The sequence below is a fragment of the Dipodomys merriami genome, unplaced genomic scaffold, assembly GCF_024711535.1.
Source record: "Dipodomys merriami isolate MVZ:Mamm:240054 unplaced genomic scaffold, mDipMer1.0.p SCAF_3, whole genome shotgun sequence".
Classification (NCBI taxonomy): domain Eukaryota; kingdom Metazoa; phylum Chordata; class Mammalia; order Rodentia; family Heteromyidae; genus Dipodomys; species Dipodomys merriami.
In genome coordinates, this window is record NW_027204492.1 from 3,832,677 (window position 1) to 3,851,698 (window position 19,022).

General features: G+C 43.8%; 1 protein-coding gene across 2 annotated transcripts in view; it reads right to left on the bottom strand.

Moving 5' to 3' along the window:
* Mamld1 (mastermind like domain containing 1) overlaps positions 1-19,022 on the bottom strand; it is a 110,137-nt gene that overhangs the window by 49,064 nt on the left and 42,051 nt on the right. For both annotated transcript variants that reach the window (XM_070039596.1, XM_070039597.1), the window contains exon 2: positions 11,743-11,901. In XM_070039596.1, coding sequence (XP_069895697.1) covers positions 11,743-11,838 — 96 coding nt within the window. In that variant the 5' untranslated portion in view covers positions 11,839-11,901. The remainder of the gene's footprint in view (positions 1-11,742; positions 11,902-19,022) is intronic.

The following is a 19,022-nucleotide window of genomic DNA, read 5'->3' on the forward strand; positions in this document are numbered from 1 at the left end:
AGGCCCCTCGACCGGACCCCCCCCCAAAAATTTTTTTTTGAGCAAGGAATCAACAGAGCATGCCTGTGTAGGATGTGAATACCTGGAAGGCAGCTTCTGTATTTTCATGCACACACAGGGGATGGATGGTTTTGGTAGTAAGGCCTTTAGGGGGTTGTGGGATTTGTGTAAATGACACAAGTGATCAGATAGTAGTCAGAAAGGATATATGCAGACTCTCAGAATATTGGACTTTACTAGGGCTTCACAGACAAATCGTGGTGTTATTAACCACAGGCCTTTGCAATATCCTAGCTTCTGTTCTTGGACAGTGCACTTCCTCTTTTTCTCCTGATTCTAACAAAAAAAACCCCTAGAATAGAGGCAGATTTTCTTTGGGATCCCTGTTTTGCTTGTGGGCAAGTTGGGATTCAGAGAGACCAGTTTTTAAGTTAGCTTAGGTTTAACTTACTGAAATCATAGTCAGTGACAGAGCAGTGCTTGGCATTCAAAACTCTGGAGTGCATTCTAGTAACAGAGTCCCAAGAAACCAGACATGCATGATGGTAAATATGTTGGCACCTCAGCAGTAAGCTGGCCTTCCTCAATTGAACTCAGGTTATTCTGGGACACTGAGGAAAAGATAGGACATTTCAACTCTACACACTGTGAGGATAAAAATCCTGCTGTTCAATGTCAGTTATACTATTTCAACTTTGCCTGTAGGGATTGTTATACTTGCCCTAGGGCTTTCCAATCACATATCACATATCACAGAGAGCACTGACTTCAGAGTCTTGAGGAAGTTCCTATACTATGTACGTGAAGGTAACAGTTTTCCTGCAAGGCCCTTATTGTGGCCCCAAGTGCCATTAAGCACTGCTGTGGGTCTGACCAACTTCACAGTCTGCATGTTAAAGTAAGAAAGGTTGGGGGCTGGGAAGGTGGCTCAGTGGTAGAGCGCTTGCCTTGCATGCATGAGGCCCTGGGTTCGATTCCTCAGCACCACATAAGCAAAAAGAAAAAAGCTGGAAGTGGCGCTATGGCTCAAGTGGTAGAGGGCTAGCCTTGAGCTGAAGAGCTGAGGGACAGTGCCCAGGCCCAGAGTTCAGGCCCCACGACCGGACCCCCCCCCAAAAAAAAGGTTGGAACATTCAATTCTAGTTGCAAAACATAACCGTATGGGGTGGTAAGATGGAAGGATGAAGGCTTTGAGCCTTCAGGCTGTCTGTCTAACTCTTTCTCTAATTGTTGGTGACCTAGAGCAAGTCATTTCACCCTCTCCAAGCCCATTTTCTTACTTACAAAATGGGGGAGTTAGACTGCTTCACGAATTTGTTGGAAGGATTATATGAGCTGAGAAATGTAAAGTTAGCATAGTGCTTGGCATGGTATAGATGCCAGATAAATATTATCTCTCTACTCCTGAAAATGCAAACACATTCTTGGTGGTCTTAAAATAGCTCTTAACGTGGTTTACTCAGCAGCATTTGCCATTCAAGGCAGATCTGCCTTTACTCACTGGCTGTGCTCCTGAACAGCTGTGTGCAAGGCTAACTTTTGTAAAGCAAATCATAATAAAATGCGACAAGAATTTGCCATTGCAAGGCAATCCTCAGTGTGTCCTTTTATGAAGTAAAAGATCACTCATTTAAAATGATCTTTTTAAAGGCATAGTGCTCTTTTTTAAATAACAAATCCTGATTCAGTTTTGATCATAAACACAGGCTGATGTTATTCAACCCCGAAAGCATGAAGTGAACAAGAAGAGGTTATGTAATGACAGTAATAACTGTAAAATACATATTCATTTTTCTATATGTGGATAGTGTGTTTGCATCATGAGAAGTGTCAAATAACAATGTGTCCTTGTGTATATGTGCATTTGTGTGTATGTGACAGAGACCAAGAGAGACAGAGAAGAAGTGGTAGAGATCATCGGTAATTGTGGTGCTGGTTATGGTTATATTAATTCTAATGATGGTGGTGGTGGTAGTGGTGAAGTTCAAGGAAATGGTGGAGGTGATGATGATGGTGGAGGTGGTGATCATGGAAATTGTGATGATGATGTGGCTGAGTTTGATGATGGTGGGTTTATTGGTGCTGGCGGGGGGCGGGGGGGGGAGAGTTCCTATAGGATATTTCCTTATTGGCCACCCTGAAAGAAGTTCCACTGACTGGGCCTGAGGAGGAAGACATATTGCAAATTATTCATAAGAGAAATCTTGAAAGTGTCTCAGTCATTCATACTTTTTTTTTTTCCTACCTAGGAAAAGGAAGCTGAATTGCTGGGAAAAACACAAGAGCAATGTGTTTGCTAATATGCTGTCAATAAAGGAACTACAGGAAAGGGCAAGGCAATTTGAGTTCCTTAGATGTCATGTGGCTAAAAAAGAGGATGAGAGTAGTTAGCTACTGTACACTTCTCTGTGTGAAACCATCTATTCAGAAGCAGATGTTGGGTGTTGGTGTTTGGAGACTGGCTTCCTGGAGATATTTTATATAGGCCAAGTCCATTGTTCTAAGCCCAAAAGGCTTGACTTGAGGAAAGAAAAGAGGCAAGAAAATGTTTACATTTTTTTTGACAGAGTCACGTGACAGCCTTAATACCAGACAATTTCAGCCCTCTTGAGCTTTGTTCCAGAAAAAGTACCGGGCCTCTCTTCCACTACAGAGCTGAAGGCTTCCAACAGAGCAAACAGGCCTGCTTAGGGCCCCAGAACAGATTTCTACAGTGAATGCATAGGTGGAGATGAACCAGACAGAAGGAGATGGAATTCTAATGGGGCAGACAACAGTGAGCAGCAAGAAGAAAGAGAAAGAATTGGGGAGGGGTCACAGTATTGTTTAGAAAAATAAAAATATGCCGGGCGCTGGTGGCTCACACCTGTTACCCTGTCTACTCAGGAGGCTGAGATCTGAGGATCACGGTTCAAAGCTAGCCCAGGCAGGAAAGTCTGTGAGACTCTTATCTCCAATAAACCACTAGAAAACTGGAAGTGGTGCTGTGGTAGAGCACTTGCCTTGAGCTGAAGAGCTCACAGACAGTACCCAGGCCCAGAGTTCAAGCCCCACAACCAACCAAAAGAAAGAAAGAAAGGAAGAAAGGAAGAAAGAAAGAAAGAAAGAAAGAAAGAAAGGAAGGAAGGAAGGAAGGAAGGAAGGAAGGAAGGAAGGAAGGAAGGAAGGAAGGAAGGGTGGAAGGAAGGAAGAAAGGAAGAAAGAAAGAAAGAAAGAGAAAAATATGGCGGCAAGGAGAGGGCACAGGCTTTTTTGAGGGGCAGGGCTAATGCAGCAGAAAGCTAGGCCATGAGAGCACTGGGGCAGAGTACTTCCAGCAGTAAGGCAGCAGGCAGAGAGGCCCTGCGGGAAAGGCTCTTGGCCTGTTCCAAGGATGAACAGACAACCAGTGTGTGCATGGTGCCCATGGAGCTGTGGGAAATGGCACAGAAAGGACCTTGCAGGCCATGGAAAAGGGGTGCCAATACAACTTTAGTTATCCAACCAGCCTGCAGGCTGTGTGTTTACCCAGTCTGTGGTTTACCTCTTCCCTTGTGAAATAAGGCCTTTCCACAGCGCTCCTTTCATATTTCAGGGTACCACACTTGTCTCTTGCTCCCAGGGGAGTGCACATGCCACTCTTCGGGAACTGGGAAGCTTTGGGAACTAGCAGATGTCTGTCATAGTGCAAGTTGTGTAGTGGTCGCAAATGTTATGTCTCACTGGCAGTAGGGACACTAGTTCTTGTTGTGCCATTTTTGGCCAGTCCTTGCTCCCAGTCCAGTGAGAGGAGGGAAATAGCATTGCCTCTAGGATTCCCTTCGTCCTTGCTCTTCTAGCGCGTGTGCACTCTTTAGAGCAGTTTGCGTTTTGTCTAAAGGATCTGCTCCCGTAGGCCTCACCTTCTACCCAGGTACTCTGAGCTAACATGCTAACCCTGTGCAATCATGGTCCGCCTCTCCAAAAGCTTTTTTCTGGAGTTTTCCTAATGGGCTCTGTACCTCTACAGCACCTAGACTCCACAACCATGCTGCCACATGCAGATTGGAATTACCTTTTGGAGAAAATGATAAAAGGCCAATTATCCTGTTTTCTTCCTATTTCCAGCATAAGGTGTCAAGACAAACACTTTTCAGAAGCTGTAGGCAGTCTACTAACATGCCTGGTCGTAGGCCATCTACTAACATGCCTGGTGACTTTAGTCCACCCTTTCCCCTCTGTGTGCTCTTGGCCTCTTGTGTCCAACACAGGGGTGGCCTAGACAATTGTGTCTAATGGGCCTTCTGGTCAATGTGAAGCAACACAGTCCTTGCTTAGTGAACACCTACTGAGTGCTAGATGCTGAGGGACAGTCACAGGGGGAGAAGAGCAAGAGATTTCAGGGTCAGGCCTATGGATGGCAACAACAACCTTGGGTAGCCACACACTTGCCTGGAGTAATGGCAATTGGGTGTTAATTGAACCCTGTGCCACTGGAGGGAAGCAGACAAAGGTAAGTCTGTGACAAGAGGTTGGGGATAAATAAATGAGAGGCAGGTCAAGACCACTGGCCTGTGTGGCTCGCTGGCTTGCCTTTGTAACATCAGAATCTACAAGCTAGAAATAGTCATCTGTGAGAAGGGTGAGAGAGGAGAAGAGAGAAGCAGGAAGGAAAGGAGGGCAAGGGGAAAGTGGAGAAGAGGGGGGAGGGAAGGTCACATTATTGCATATCTACTACAGAAATCAGTATCTTTTTTTTTTTTTTTTTGCTGGTCGTGGGGCCTGAACTCTGGGCCTGGGCGCTGTCCCTCAGCTCTTCAGCTCAAGGCAAGCGCTCTACCACTTGAGCCACAGCGCCACTTCCAGCTTCTGAGGAATTGAACCCAGGTCCTTAGGCATGAAAGACATACACTCTACCACTGAGTCACCTTCCCAGCCGCAGAAATCAATACCTTTAGCCTAAACCTGAGAAGCACATGCTCTTCCTTCCTTAGGAAGTCTGGCATGCAGCACCCATGGAGGGGCATCTTCTGACCCCAAATCTATAAAACATATAACTGGAGTTCTCTGGCTAGGGATGTCCACTAGAAGCAAGAGGCCAGCCTAGATTGTGGGGTGCCACAAGCTCCCATCTCCAGGGTAGGACCCCCAGGCTTTCATACTCCCTACAAAGGAGTGGTACCTGAGTCTCAGCTTGGTTGGGCTCTCCTTCTGTCCCTGCCCTAAAAGCAGGGTCCTCACTGAGGCACTTCCACTTCCAGACACCTGTTACCTTGGGCTTACTGGCAGGGAAAAGTGGGAGGAAGGGCAGGCTAAGAATGCAGACTAGGTCCAGGTAGGCTCCTAGAAGTGCAGAAATAGGCAGGGCTGAGCCCCCAGATGCCTGTGAAAGCCAATTTCCAAATGGAGTGTATGTCCCAGCATCCTCTCTTTCTAATAGACTGATTTGCAGGTCAGTGGTTTGCCAAGCACGGCTACCCAGGCAAGACCCAGATGCTAAGTTCACTAGTATCCTACAAGCTGAGCAGTGTTCAGCCCTTGTGGAAGAGATCTGTCTACAAGCCTCTGTCTGGCTTCCCACCCGGTTGGGTGTCTGTAGCAGGAAAGAGCCCTTGTTGCAGGAGAAGGAGGAGGGAGCAAAGGGAGTGAACAGCTGCGTGCTCCGTGGGGAGGATCCCCAAAATAGCAAGGCACATACGCACTGCAGGCCTTGACCCAGAATGTTCAGAGCTGCACTATGAATCCAGCTCTCCTCTGTGGAGTGGGGCTGCCGCTGAGCCTGTGGGATGCTCAGGCCCTCTGCATTCTCACCTGATCTCCAAGGACATGTTCCTTATCGCTCTTCAGATGGAACTAAAACTCCAAGCCCACACCAATCTCCAGTCCCTGAAAGAAGTACTCAGAGCAGATCTATCCCGTGCCCATTTAGAATGCATCCATCTCCGTGCCTTACTCGCCATCGCCCCATAGCTCCTGACAGAGGCAGAAAGCAGCTATTAAGCGGATTTCACTGATGCAGAGCCTGTGGCCCAGAGGCTCACATAAGAGCTCCATGCGTGTGTGGCTGTGACAAGGACAGCCACGTCTTTGGAGAGCTGGCTCTGGCACCCTGTGGGGCTTAGCAGGGCAGCCCACATGCATGGCACCCAACAGCCTGCATGAAGCATGGGATATGGGCAAAGACCACTTCCTGGATCTGAGTTTCTACCCAAGACTTTGAAGAGTCACTGTAGATCCTAACTGGCTGGTCTTGTTTCTCCTTGGGAGAAACAAGCCCTGCCAGGCAGGGCTGTAGACTCTGCTGGTCCAGAGAGCCACCAGATGAGTTAAAAATGGGCCTACTTTTCTGCCGTGGATGGGCTGTCCCTGCCACTCTGTTTCATCCACTGTTATGAGTACTAATTGTTGCCCGTGGCCTCAGGATAATCTGTGAATGGAAATCAGTGAAAATGGGAGGCACTCTGGAGAGCCAGCACTAGGATGCGTGATCTGAATATGCAACCTTTGGCCTGTGGGCTTGTGTGGCACTGGGAAAGCCTCTATCCTCCCTGAGTACCAGTTGATGAAGTAGAAATCTCAATCCTGGTGTCACAGAAGTGCATGACACCTTGCCCAGGAGAGCCGCTCAACTAGTCTCTCTGAGAGCTTTATCGTAGGATACATTTGTTCTGACGAAGAAGCAAGGAAATAGTTTGCTCTTAAGATTGTCAACTGGTGGATCCCATAGGTTAACACATGGCTGGACACACAGAGGGGCCCTGGAAATGTATCAGGAGGCTAGAGAAAGACAGGCCCCTATAGACCACACCCATGCTCCCTGACGTCAAGAGGAAGCAGACTTGTTCGAGGTTTCACAAAGAACTAGCCATAGCCTTGGGAATCAAGCTGGACATCTCTTTCCTGAATCCAGCAGGCTTCCTGCGAGGAAAAGCACGTACCTCCAAGGCTGATGCCTACAGATCTTGAACCTGCTCATATACCACAGAGAAGGTGAACAGCGTATCTCCCTCCTCCTGGGCATTTCTTTTGGTGGCACAAGAGTTTGAACTTACCTTAAACTTGCTAGGCAGGAGCTGTACCACTGTAGCCACACACACACACACACACACACACACACACACACACACACACACACACACACACACACACACACACACACACACACACACACACACACACACACACACACACACACACACACACACACACACACACACACAGAGCCCTTGTTTCCTTTAGTCAATTTTTTGAGAGGGTCTTATGGTTTTTGCCTAGGGCTTGCTGAAGACTGCAATCCTCCTACCTATGCCTCCCTCTGTTAGCTGGGATTATAGACGTGAACCACTACGCCCAGTTTACTGAAGAGATGCTAACATTTTGCCTAGAAGGCCTTGAGCCATAATCCTCTTAGTCTCTTCCCCTTGAGTAGATAGGATTACTGGCATGGGCCATCATGTCGAGTATCCCTCCTAGGCACTTCTAATGTTACACAGAGGGTTCCTTGCTTCTTTTACCCCAACCCCAACTTTATTTGGGGGTGAGGAGAAGAAGGCAAGCTCCTTCTGGGAGGAGAAGGAGAAGGAGAAGGAGGAGGAGGAGGAGGAGGAGGAGGAGGAGGAGGAGGAGGAGGAGGAGGAGGAGGAGGAGGAGGAGGAGGAGGAGGGGGAGGAGGAGGAGGAGGGGGAGGAGGAGGAGGAGCGGGAGGAGGAGGAGGAGCGGGAGGAGGAGGAGGAGCGGGAGGAGGAGGAGGAGCGGGAGGAGGAGGAGGAGCAGGAGGAGGAGGAGGAGGAGATTAGGAATACCTTTTCCTTTGTAGCCACCGAAAGGTTAGCAGGTTCAAAAGGTCTACAGAGCATGGCAACCTACTGTAACCCATATTGAAGAACATTACACGGCTGACCACAGAAAGTTCTTAATTTTCAAACCATATTCTTACTGCCCGTAACTCCCTCGTTTTCTCGAGGGGCTGCCTTGTGAATGGTTTAGGAGGCTGCTCAGAGCTGAAAGCATCTTTACATTTGGGATGGACCCTGAGCAGAGAAGACATGTGACCGGCTCATGAGTCCCAACTCCACGCAGGCTCTCATATACTCCAAATTTGCAGGCCAATGACTTTGACTCTTGACACTAGTAATCAATTAACCTACTGATCTGTGGAAGGAGTCAGATCTTAACTTCAAAGGGAAGGACCAAATGTTCTGCTTCCCATTAAAGCTCCGTCCACTGACCACAGAGACTGGATGCCTTATTAATCTTGGGTAGATATTCAGATGTTGCCCAAAGGCACAACTCCTCTTTTCCCCAAATCCCAACAGTCATTATGCAATCTTGTGCCTGACTGGGGGAACAAATGATGCTGGGGAGGGGGGATTTTTTTTGGTCCTTGACCTGGGGCTTGAACTCGGGGTTGAACTCAGGGCCTGAGCACTGTTCCCTGAGATTTTATGCTCAAGCCTAGTGGTCTACACTTGAGACACAGCTCCACTTCTGGCTTTTAAAAGTACTTTATTGGAGATAAGAGTTTCATGACCTTCCTGCCCAGGCTAGAAATCCTCAGATCTCAGCCTCCTGAATAGCCAGGATTATAGACATGAGCCTCCAGCACCCAACCTGAGCAGGGTCTTGGATCACTGAGATCTTTTACCCCTGCTCCTACCCACTATGCCTCTAGCATCTTGCAGCATGCTTTAGGAGTAGTGGTGAGGTTAGTGGCTCTATGATCTGCCATTTCCTTTATTTATGACTTTGGTCAAGTTGCATAATCTTTCTGAGATTCCGTCTCTTGGACATAATAAAAGCCTCTTCTTCTCAGGGTTATCATGAGAATCACAGGACATAAGGTCCCTCAAAGGCTTAATAAAGTGCTAGCACATAGTCAATGCCCAGGAAAGGTGATTATTTTTGCTTTGAGTCAACCCGAAATTTATTTTTATAGAGGGCAGGGGATGGATGCCACAGCTGTTTAGGGGGAGATGCAAGAGTAGCATCCTGGTGTCCAGATCCCTGGTCTTAGTCTAAGAACAGCTCTGCTTAGTTTAAGCACCTCAGATACATTTTCCTGTAAAACGGCTCGCAATTATTTGTAGGTAAATTCCAGAAATGCTCAGAAAAGCAGAAAAGCTCTCCTCTTTGCACATTGGCCATCCTAGTACTCAGGATGCTGAGGCAGAATCATCCTGAGTTTAAGGACAGCCTGGGATATATAGCAAGACCTTAATCTGAAAACAAAAGTAAACCAGGCACTGTTGGCTCACACTTGTAATCCTAGCTACTCAAGAGGCTGAGATCCAAGGAATGTGATTCAAAGCCAGCCTAGGCACAAAAGTCCATGGGACTCTTATCTCCAATTAACCAATGGAAAACTGGAAGGGGTGCTGTGGCTCAAGTGGCAGAGCACTAGACTGGAGCTGAAGAGCTCAGGGACACCACCCAGGCCCAGTGTTCAAGCCCCACAACTGACAAAAAGAAAAAGAAAAAAGAAAAACTAGTACAAATTCTCCTATTGGCCTAGTAGAATTTTATTTCAAGATTTTGATGTGATGCATGGTTTGCTTTGCTGCTTTTCAGAAAAGAGTAGAAAGGCGAGAAGCTGCATGCCTGAAGCACAGCTCTGTGTTCGAGCTGTTTTCAGCATGCGGTCAGGGGACAGTAAAAGCAATATGCTTTCCAGATGCACCTGTTTTCATGGGACCCAGGTAGTGTGAGGCCTAGAGGTAATATACCATCAGGGGAGAAATGGAAACAGCTGAGATCCTGCTCAGGCCACCCCCAGCAATGCAATCTTGGCTCCTGCAAAGGGCCTCCTCCTGCTACCCGCATTCCAGGCATTGTAGTAACTTGTTGAGTGAACACACGGGCTATTCTATTTTCAGTCTGACAGTCTCCGTCCCTATCACCCGCAGTACCTGGCTGAAGACTTAGATGTTAGCAGTGGGCACCTTCCTGAGGCTCCAGGGATTCACCAGCCACTAAAGCAGGACCTGTCAGACTCAGTCAGGTGGGTTCTCATAACGCTATCCCCTTTGGATCTTACATATCGTGCAAGAAGAGAGATGCAATTTCACCCAGGAAGACCTATCTAAGGAAGCTGCTTCCTGAGCCTGAGGCATGTTTTTGGGTCCCTTCAAGTGGGGGCACATTCTTGGGCCTCTAGGACAGCGTGGTATTTTGAAAACAGTCAGATCAATCCAAGCCAAGGGCAGAGAACAATGTGTCCCTTAGAGGAGGAAGAAGAGTTGATTGTGATCAAGTCCAAGGTGTGATTCTAAAGCAGGGATTACGAAGGGCATTAAAGGCCAGGGCTAAAATCAGCCAAGCCTGAACATGGAGTGAGCAAGGAGAGCTTCTGTAGAGAAAAGGCTCCAAGGACACTGCTCCCTAGAGATACATTGCAGCTGACACTGACTGATCAAAGGCAAAAGTTACTTACCACATTGACAAGAGTGAGGAATAGAGGAAGACCTGTGCCACTGCAACCTTCCCACCCTTTTCTCCTAGGATATGGCTCACGGAGATGCAAACCAGAGGGAAACAACGAAAGGCCCTGAAAATTATGGCAGCACTTTTCCTTCATTGACTCAGTTGTTCAGCATGAAAGAGGAGCATGAAGTCAAAAGGGTCCTAAGGACAGAGGGGAGAAACTCCCTTCAAATCCCTTACTGGGGCAGGAAGTTTGGAAGCTGGGTCACTTGTCAAGTGATGGTTCTGCTATCATCTGATCTCTGCCATGTCATGACTGCCCATTTCTGTAAGAGCAGGACTGCAGTCAAAAGTATTTTATGAACATACACACACTCAACTGAATAGCAAGTGTAACACATAGTTGACAATGAAGAGAAAAAAGAGACCCCAATTATTCGCTCCCCCTCCCATACCTGTACACATACCAGATCGTAAAATCAACATGGATTACCCTGGGAATTGGAGAAGACAGACCTTCTACTTATATGAAATGGCATTACCTCAGAGCCCAGGGCTCCCAGTTCCAAGAACAGGAAGGAAACAGACCCATGGCTCTATAAGAGCCACTTCCCCTCTGCTTTATTACTTTCTGAGATTAAGCAAGCCACTCCTCTATGGGCCAAATAGCCTGAGATAACAGCCATTGTGTTTGCTGTAGCTCCAGTGAACAGAGCTAATCTCAGAAGACTGGCATGCTGCAGGCATTCATTGTCCACTTCAAGCAACCAGGGGCTCTCATGGCCCCTTTCTATCCTTGTGATCATCATCATCATTGTCATCACTGTCATCCTCCTCTTCCTGCTCCTCCTGCTCCTCCTGCTCCTCCTGCTCCTCCTGCTCCTCCTGCTCCTCCTGCTCCTCCTCCTCCTCCTCCTCCTCCTCCTCCTCCTCCTCCTCCTCCTCCTCCTCATCATCATCATCATCAGCAGCAGCAGCAGCAGCAGCAGCAGCAGCAGCAGCAGCATTCTGGCTCTTAGAATTACCATGGACATCCCTAAGGCTGCATTTCAGATACTTGGATGATACGTGGATTCCAAGGGACAAAAGCTGAAGTAGGTCAAATGGGTTTTAAATAAGACTCTAGAGCCTGAGAATTGAACTGCAATACTTTTCAGCATCCTACTCACTGACTTCTTACTCTCTTCAACAAACCCACAAGGGGCATTGGGAGTTCTAGATCTTTCCTCCATCAGATTTAAGTTCCTTATATTTTGGGTTGGTCCCCCACCACCAAGTTTACACAGAGAATTTTAATAACACAAGTTCAAGTTTCAGATTAGAAGCATTTCAACACCCCCCTCCCCCCATAGCCCATTTTCTGACCGATTCCTGGAGCTTTCTGGGCTCCTGACGATTTCCCACCATGTTGAAATGGGGAAGCATGCTCTCGATTACAAGTCGACTTTTCCAGTCATCCATTGTTTGACCTGCAATTTTATTCTTGACTCTCCAAGGCGCTTCCCAAACGACCTAGACACAGGGCTTAGGGAGACAGAAAGTACACTGTGTTTCAGATACGAAGATGAGACCATTGACCCCATGAATCATAGGCTTTCTTTCTGAGGACAGGTTTGTGTGGAGTCTGCCACATTTATTTTCCTGTCTCTCTTCCCACCACACCACCCTCATTGAGCACTCCCACCCCCAGGGATGAAGGATGCTTCTGTGAGGCAGTTGATGGGGATGAAATGGCCATAAAGCAGACAGAGCAAGGGTGTCCAGACAGCAGAAGGGTGAGTGAAGGCCCAGCATGACAAGACTAAAATAGTTCTAGGTAGGCAGATGGAGAATGTGGGTCCTGGGTTGAGCTTTCCTTTTGTGTGGCCCTGCTTTCCCTGGCCAGAGGATCTAGGGAAAGACTCTTCCATTCTCTGCGATGCAGTTCCTTTACATTAAAAACAAACAAACAAACAAACAAAACCATAGTGATTGCAGTGGTGGCTTGGGATGTGTTCAGCATTCCTGGAGTCAATGTTGGGACCCATAGAAGAAGCAGTGACCAACTCTGGCCTTGTTGGCATTCAGTCAAGTGACCTGACCAGTGGTTCAAAGCCTAAATGACATTGGAAGGAAGCAATGGATGTTGGAAGGATGCACAAATTTACAGGAAGCTAGCTGAGCTGGCGTGACCATGGCTACTCTAACATGTTTCCTCCATGCTGGATGAAAGGCAAGCAAACTCAGGTTGTGCTGTTCTTCCTTTGTGTTCTCCATGGTGTTAGTGTAAAATAAGAGCTTGGTTAAGGTATTCATATAAATTTACCATAAATCTTGGAAGTGCAGCACTAGGCTATAAAATCTTGGTGTCCAAACTTCTACCTTCAGGACAGAGAAATACTTGGCACCACTCTCCCACTGAATGCAACTAAACTTCTTCACATCTTATATAAATCCAACATAAGAGGACTCGGAGTAGAGCAAATTGATACTAGATAAGGACCTTGGAGTCTGAGGAATAATGCAGTGGTGAGTTTAGGGGGTTTTCTTTGGCGTCATATATTTCAAAGTAGTAACTATAGAAACAAGCATTCATGATGTCAATGAGCACAGGAAAAAATGGTTCCAACAAAGGGTTCCTCTTCCTAGCCAGAACGTCACGAAAAGATTAGCCTAGCAGGACAGAAAATGACACAAAATTACTCTAATAGAGCTAAACACCAAAGAAAACATTACAGTTTGATACTGTACCATCAGCAAAGACCAAGCAGAGATCCTAGACTCTACCCCTATTTGAAGTGAGGAAGCACATCTTATCTCCATTAGCATGGTATCAATGGATACACAGAGGTGAACTGGAAATCTCCCCTTGCCTACGAGTAATGAGGACCTCCACACTCTCTGATGCCGATGAAGGATACCTAGGGAGTCTTGACTTTGATACCTACTGGCAAGGAATAAGATGATGTCTCTCTTTCCCTGCCAGAGCAGTGTCAGAGAAAATCAGCTCAAACAGATTTAAATAAGAGCTAGTTTTATAACATAGCACCCAAAATATCTTGGTTTCAATTCAAAAAATGTATTCATCATACCAAGACCAGGAAGGTCTAAAACTGAGCAAAAATTATTATCAACAGATTTGTCACCAAGATGACACAGATGTTGGCATTATCTGACAAGAGTTTTAAACTAGCAATCATCTAAATACCTCAACCAACAATTACAACCATGCTTTAGCAAAAATAGAGAATATCTCAGCAAATAGAAGTTTTAGACCTAAAAAAATATAAGGGCAGAAATAAACTCAGTGGGAGGGATCAAAAGGAGAATAGAGAAGACAGGGGAAACAATTAAGAGTTTGATCTAATCTGAAACACAGGGAGAAATGGCACTGGAAAAATGTGAGCAAGGCCCCAGAGACATCTGGGATTATAAACAAAAGATGTAACAATCAATCATGTCATTGGAATTCCAGAGGAAGAGGAAGGAGAGAAAATGGGACTGAAAAAGTATTTTAAAATGGCTGCAAAGTTGCCAAATTTGACAAGTCATAAATAGGGGAAATTTAAGAAGTAGAGTGAACCCCACCCCCTCCAAAATCCAAAGAGATTTCTTGAATCTGTCATAACGAAACTTCTGAAATGCAAAGACAATGTTTGGAAAGCAGTGATAGAGAAATGACAGCAGCAATTTCCAAGTACTGAAAACAAGAATTGTCCGTGCCAGTTCTTCAACTCAGTGAAAATATGCTTCAATTATCAAAGGAGACTCAAGACATTCTCAGATGAAGGGAAACTAAAATGATTTGTCAACAACAGACCTCCACTAAGATAATAGTTAAAGGAAGTACTCTAAACAGAAAACAAACAATAAAAGAAGGACATTTGGAAGAGCAATGAAAGAGAAAATATGATAGACTTTCTTCTCTGTTCAAGTTTTCTAAATTATGACTGAAGTACCAATTATAACATTGTCTCATTGCGGTTCTAAAGGTTGAACTATTCAACCACAGTTACACCATAAGAAACAAATAAAGGGATGAAAAATTGTAAGGTCTACACACTTTGTTAAAGGTAGTAAAATGTTGGCACCAGTAAACCAAACGATGTGTGTGTGTGTGTGTGTGTGTGTGTGTGTGTGTGTGTGTGTGTGTGTGTGTGTGTGTGTAATCTAAAATTTGTTCAAGTAGCCTACAGGAATTGGGGAAAAGAAAATAGAAAAAAAGAATTGACAGCAAACGAAAATAAATTGGCAAAATTAAACATTAACACTAGTAAGTATATAAAATGATAATGGCCTAAATATACCAATTAAATGACAGAGATGAGCAAAAAGAGAAAAAAAACATGACCTATTTGTTGTTTGCCTCAAATATAATGTGTCAGAAAGAATTAGAAAAAACGATGAAAACATTAAAATAGGAGAAAATTTTAGTGACATTATACTGATATCACTTCAGAGCAAGAAAAATGATCAGAGACAGAGAAGAGCATTACATAATAATAAGAGAGTCAATTCATCAAGCAGACATAATAGTCTTGAATGTATATGCTTCAAACACAATGCAGTAAGCAAACATTAGAAACACACAAGCACACATTTATAGTTGAATACTTAAACTCCGCAATAGTGGATAGAAATATATAAAATTAGCAAAAGATACAACTCAATAACAGAATTCAACAGGATCTAACAGACATTTATAGAATGTTTCATTATAAAACAATAAAATTTATAATCTTTTAAAGCATCCATGGAATATATACCTAGACAGATGCATTGTGAACTCAAAAACAAAATATACAATAATTCAAAAATTGAAATAATACATGCTTTATCTGACTAGGGTGGAATTAAACTACAAAACATAAAAATCTCCAAATATGTTTTTTCTAATTTTATTTTATTGTAAGGGTGATGTACAAAGGGTTACAATGCCATAAGTAAGCACATTTCTTGTTGAACATTGTTACCTCCTCCCTCATTTTCTCCCACTTTTCCTCCCCTCCAACTCCGCTCCCCCACCAGTTGTACAGTTCATTTCCAACACAGCGTCCTGTGAGTATCACTGTTGCATTGGTTCACACTTTGTTCTTTGTCTCACCATTTTGTTATTCTCCTTCACTTCCCCAAATCAGATAAATGTATATACAAGACCCAGGGCACCAAAATCAAAAGCAGTGACAACAGAGAATAAACTAAAGGAGAAAAAAGAAAGAAAAAAGAAATAACTACAAATAGTACAATAAAAAGCCTCTTGTTTCAATTTCTTGGAGTTCATTTCAATAAGCCTCACTTTATATGGTCATATGTACATAGCTATTGAGCTATTGTGATCCTCTCTTAAGAATATCCTCCAAAAGTAAAAAAGAATATCCTCCTTTATTCTGTGTGCAAATACTTAAAAGTGCTGATTAATTAATCATGTCGAAGTGTAATTATTTGACTTTTAGTATCCATTGGATTAACCTGTAGATTCACAGACCTAGTTATTACAAATGAGGGAAACCATGCAGCCTATGTTTCTTTGGGTCTGGCTTACTTTGCTTATTTTTTTTTCCCGAGGTCTTTCCATTTCCTTACTAATGAGGCACTGTCTTTCTTTCTGGTGGAAGCATAGAATTCCATTGTGTATATATACCAAATTTTCTTGATCCATTCATCCACTAAGGGGCAACTGGATTGGAAAATCTCCAAATATTTACAAACTAAAAAATAAACTTCTTTTAAATCCATGAGCAAAAAAGGTTGAAGAAAAAAAAACACAACACTTAAAAATACATTAAATTAGCCAGGCACTGGAGAGAGAAACCTGTAATCTTATTTACTCAGGAGGCTGAGATCTGAGGGTCATGGTTCGAAGCCAGCCCAGGCCGGAAAGTCCATGAGACTCTTATCTGCAATTAACCACCAGAAACCCAGAAGTGGAGCTATGGCTCAAAGTGGTAGAGCGTTATTCTTGGGGGGTGGGGGGGGGAAGCTCAGGGACAGAGTCCAGTCCCTAAGTTCAAGCCTCATGACCCACAACAAAAAAGTAATAATAATTATAGATGAAATGAAAATACAGCATACCAAAATAAAGCTATGCTAAGAGAAATTTATAGATATCTAAGCTCTCACTTAAAGCACTTAGGAAAGTACAAAATAAAAACACAAAAATGAATCTAAGGATAAAATTAGTACTTTTTGGTTTTGAACAAAATTACTAAAATTGATAGACCATTAGCAATGTAGCAATGTAAAAAATAAATACAGAAAACACAAATTGTCAATACTTCAAATGAGACGGCAAATATTTTTATGGAAATGTACGTGTGGAAAGGATGAGTGAATACTTAGAATGACTTGATATACATTAGATTTGGGTAAATAAAACAATTATTCTAGAAGGACAAACTAAAACCAACAAACTACAAAATAGCAAAGAAAAGGTGAATATTCTCATAATTACAAAAACTATAATTATGACCAAATAAATTTGTAATCTCAAAAACTCCTGAAATTAAAGGTCCATGCCCAGATGGTCTCACTAGAGAATTATTATACCAATTGTTTAAAGAACAGTTCGTACGGATTCTACAGTGACCTCTTTCGGGAAAAAAATTAAAACTTGAAAAAAAGGAGGGAACATTGTGCAGTTTAGTATATTTTCCTGACATCAAAGATAAAGGCTGTGCAAAAAATTCAATGTTTTTCATAAAAATAAACAGAAAAATAAGAAAGTTTTAGCCATTAACAAAATAATGATAATATCATAATCAAACTGGATTCCTTCCATGTTATCCACCAAAATAACAGGCAAAGAGTAAAAGGCATATGACCACGTCCTTAGCACTGTGGATGTTTTAAATGCTTCTGAATTAATATGTAAATTTTATCTTTGTAAAAGATATTATGATAGCCAGCACCACTGGCTCACACCTATAATCCTAAAATACTGAGAAGGCTGAGATCTAAGGATCACGGTTCAAAGCTAGCCCAAGCCCAAGCAAGGAAAATCCAATTAACCATCAGAATACCAGAAGTGGTGCTGTGGCAAAAGTGGAGGAGTACTTACCTTAAGCTGAAGAGCTCAGGGACAGTGCCAGCCCCAGAGTTCAAACTCCATGACTAACAAAAAATAATGTTACTGAGTTCAAGCCCTAGTACCAGCAGAAATAAATAAAAAATAACTTTAATATACGCTAAAAAGAATTTTTTTAATGTGTGTCAAAAAAAACCTGTAGCATTACAAACTTTTGAGAATTGATTTTGTACTGTTGTCCCATATGATGTATCTTGCGGGGAACTTGGTGGAGGACTAAAAGGGCTCACTCACAACTTGCTGTGAATCTCATTCTTCTAAGTACATTTCTTATATAGTACTCTTATTTCAAGCCATTTAAAGACATGTGGGCTTTATTTATTTATTTATTTATTTATTTATTTATTTATTTTTACTTTAAAAATGCTCTCAACCCAAATATTTCCTGGATGTTTCAGGAACCAAGACCGAAACCTCACCTGTGAGCTCACTGCAATACTAGGGTCTAGTATTTGACAATGAAGACAAAATGACACAGAAGGCACAATGCACTCTGATATGGTTTCAGGGCTGGTCACACAAAACCTATGGATATCAAACAAGCTTCCCATTCAACCCTAAAGATAAAAAGGAAAAGGAAAAGGAAAGGAGAAGGAAAAGAAAGAAGGAAGGAAGGTAGGAAAGAAAGAAAGAAAGAAAGAAAGAAAGAAAGAAAGAAAGAAAGAAAGAAAGAAAGAAAGAAAGAAAGAAAGAAGAGAAAGAAAGAAGAGAAAGAAAGAAAGCAAGAAAGAGAGAAAGAAAGAAAGAAAGAAAAAAAGAACTAAAGACTCCACTCGATTGATTTCATGCCTTACCTCTTTGAAGCCCCCAAAGCCAATGCAAAGGGGACAAGTGGGGAGTAGTAAGTAGGAAGAGCTTCCTGAACAAAGGCTCAGTTCTCTGGTCTGAAGTAGCAGCCTACTCTCTCTGTACCAGAGCCATCATGTTTGGTTCTGGTTGGGCGAGCGCCAGGAACAGGGGAGGGAAGGTTTGTATGGTTTGCTGGCTGGCTATGTACAGACAAGGGAGCTGAGACTACTCTTATCCTGCAGACTTCCTGCCTGGAAGGTAGAAAAAAGTATAGACTTGCCAATAGGCAGACAGTGCTGCCGAAGCAATAGCTGTGTGAACCCATTGTTACAAGCATGTGCATTTTGATTTCTAATTACAGAAGATCACGCTGCTCTACAAAGGACTGGCTGTTACTAATTACTCTGTCACTAACAACTTGGGTGTTATGCTAGGATAGGTTTGGGTCACATAGGTTACCTTGGAACAGGAAGCAAAGCTCAGAGAGGAAAGAAGAGCCTAGGACGGAGGCAGGCAGGTCCAAGTTTAAGAAGGTTGGTATGGTAGAGTTGGGGTCTTGGAAGCCCATGAGCAGGACCTAGGGCGGGAAGGTTGGTCTCACTCCAGGAAAGTTGCTTCCATTATAGACTCAGTTTCCTTTTGTATACCTATAGGTATCTGCTTTGAGCCAGACATTGGACCCCAGTAACTTACATATGGCTGTCCAAAAAGCTTACAAGGTTTAAGTGTTCTCTCTCTCTGCCCCCTTTGCCCTTGGTGGAGGTATTAGAATCCACTGTACTTCTAGATGGTA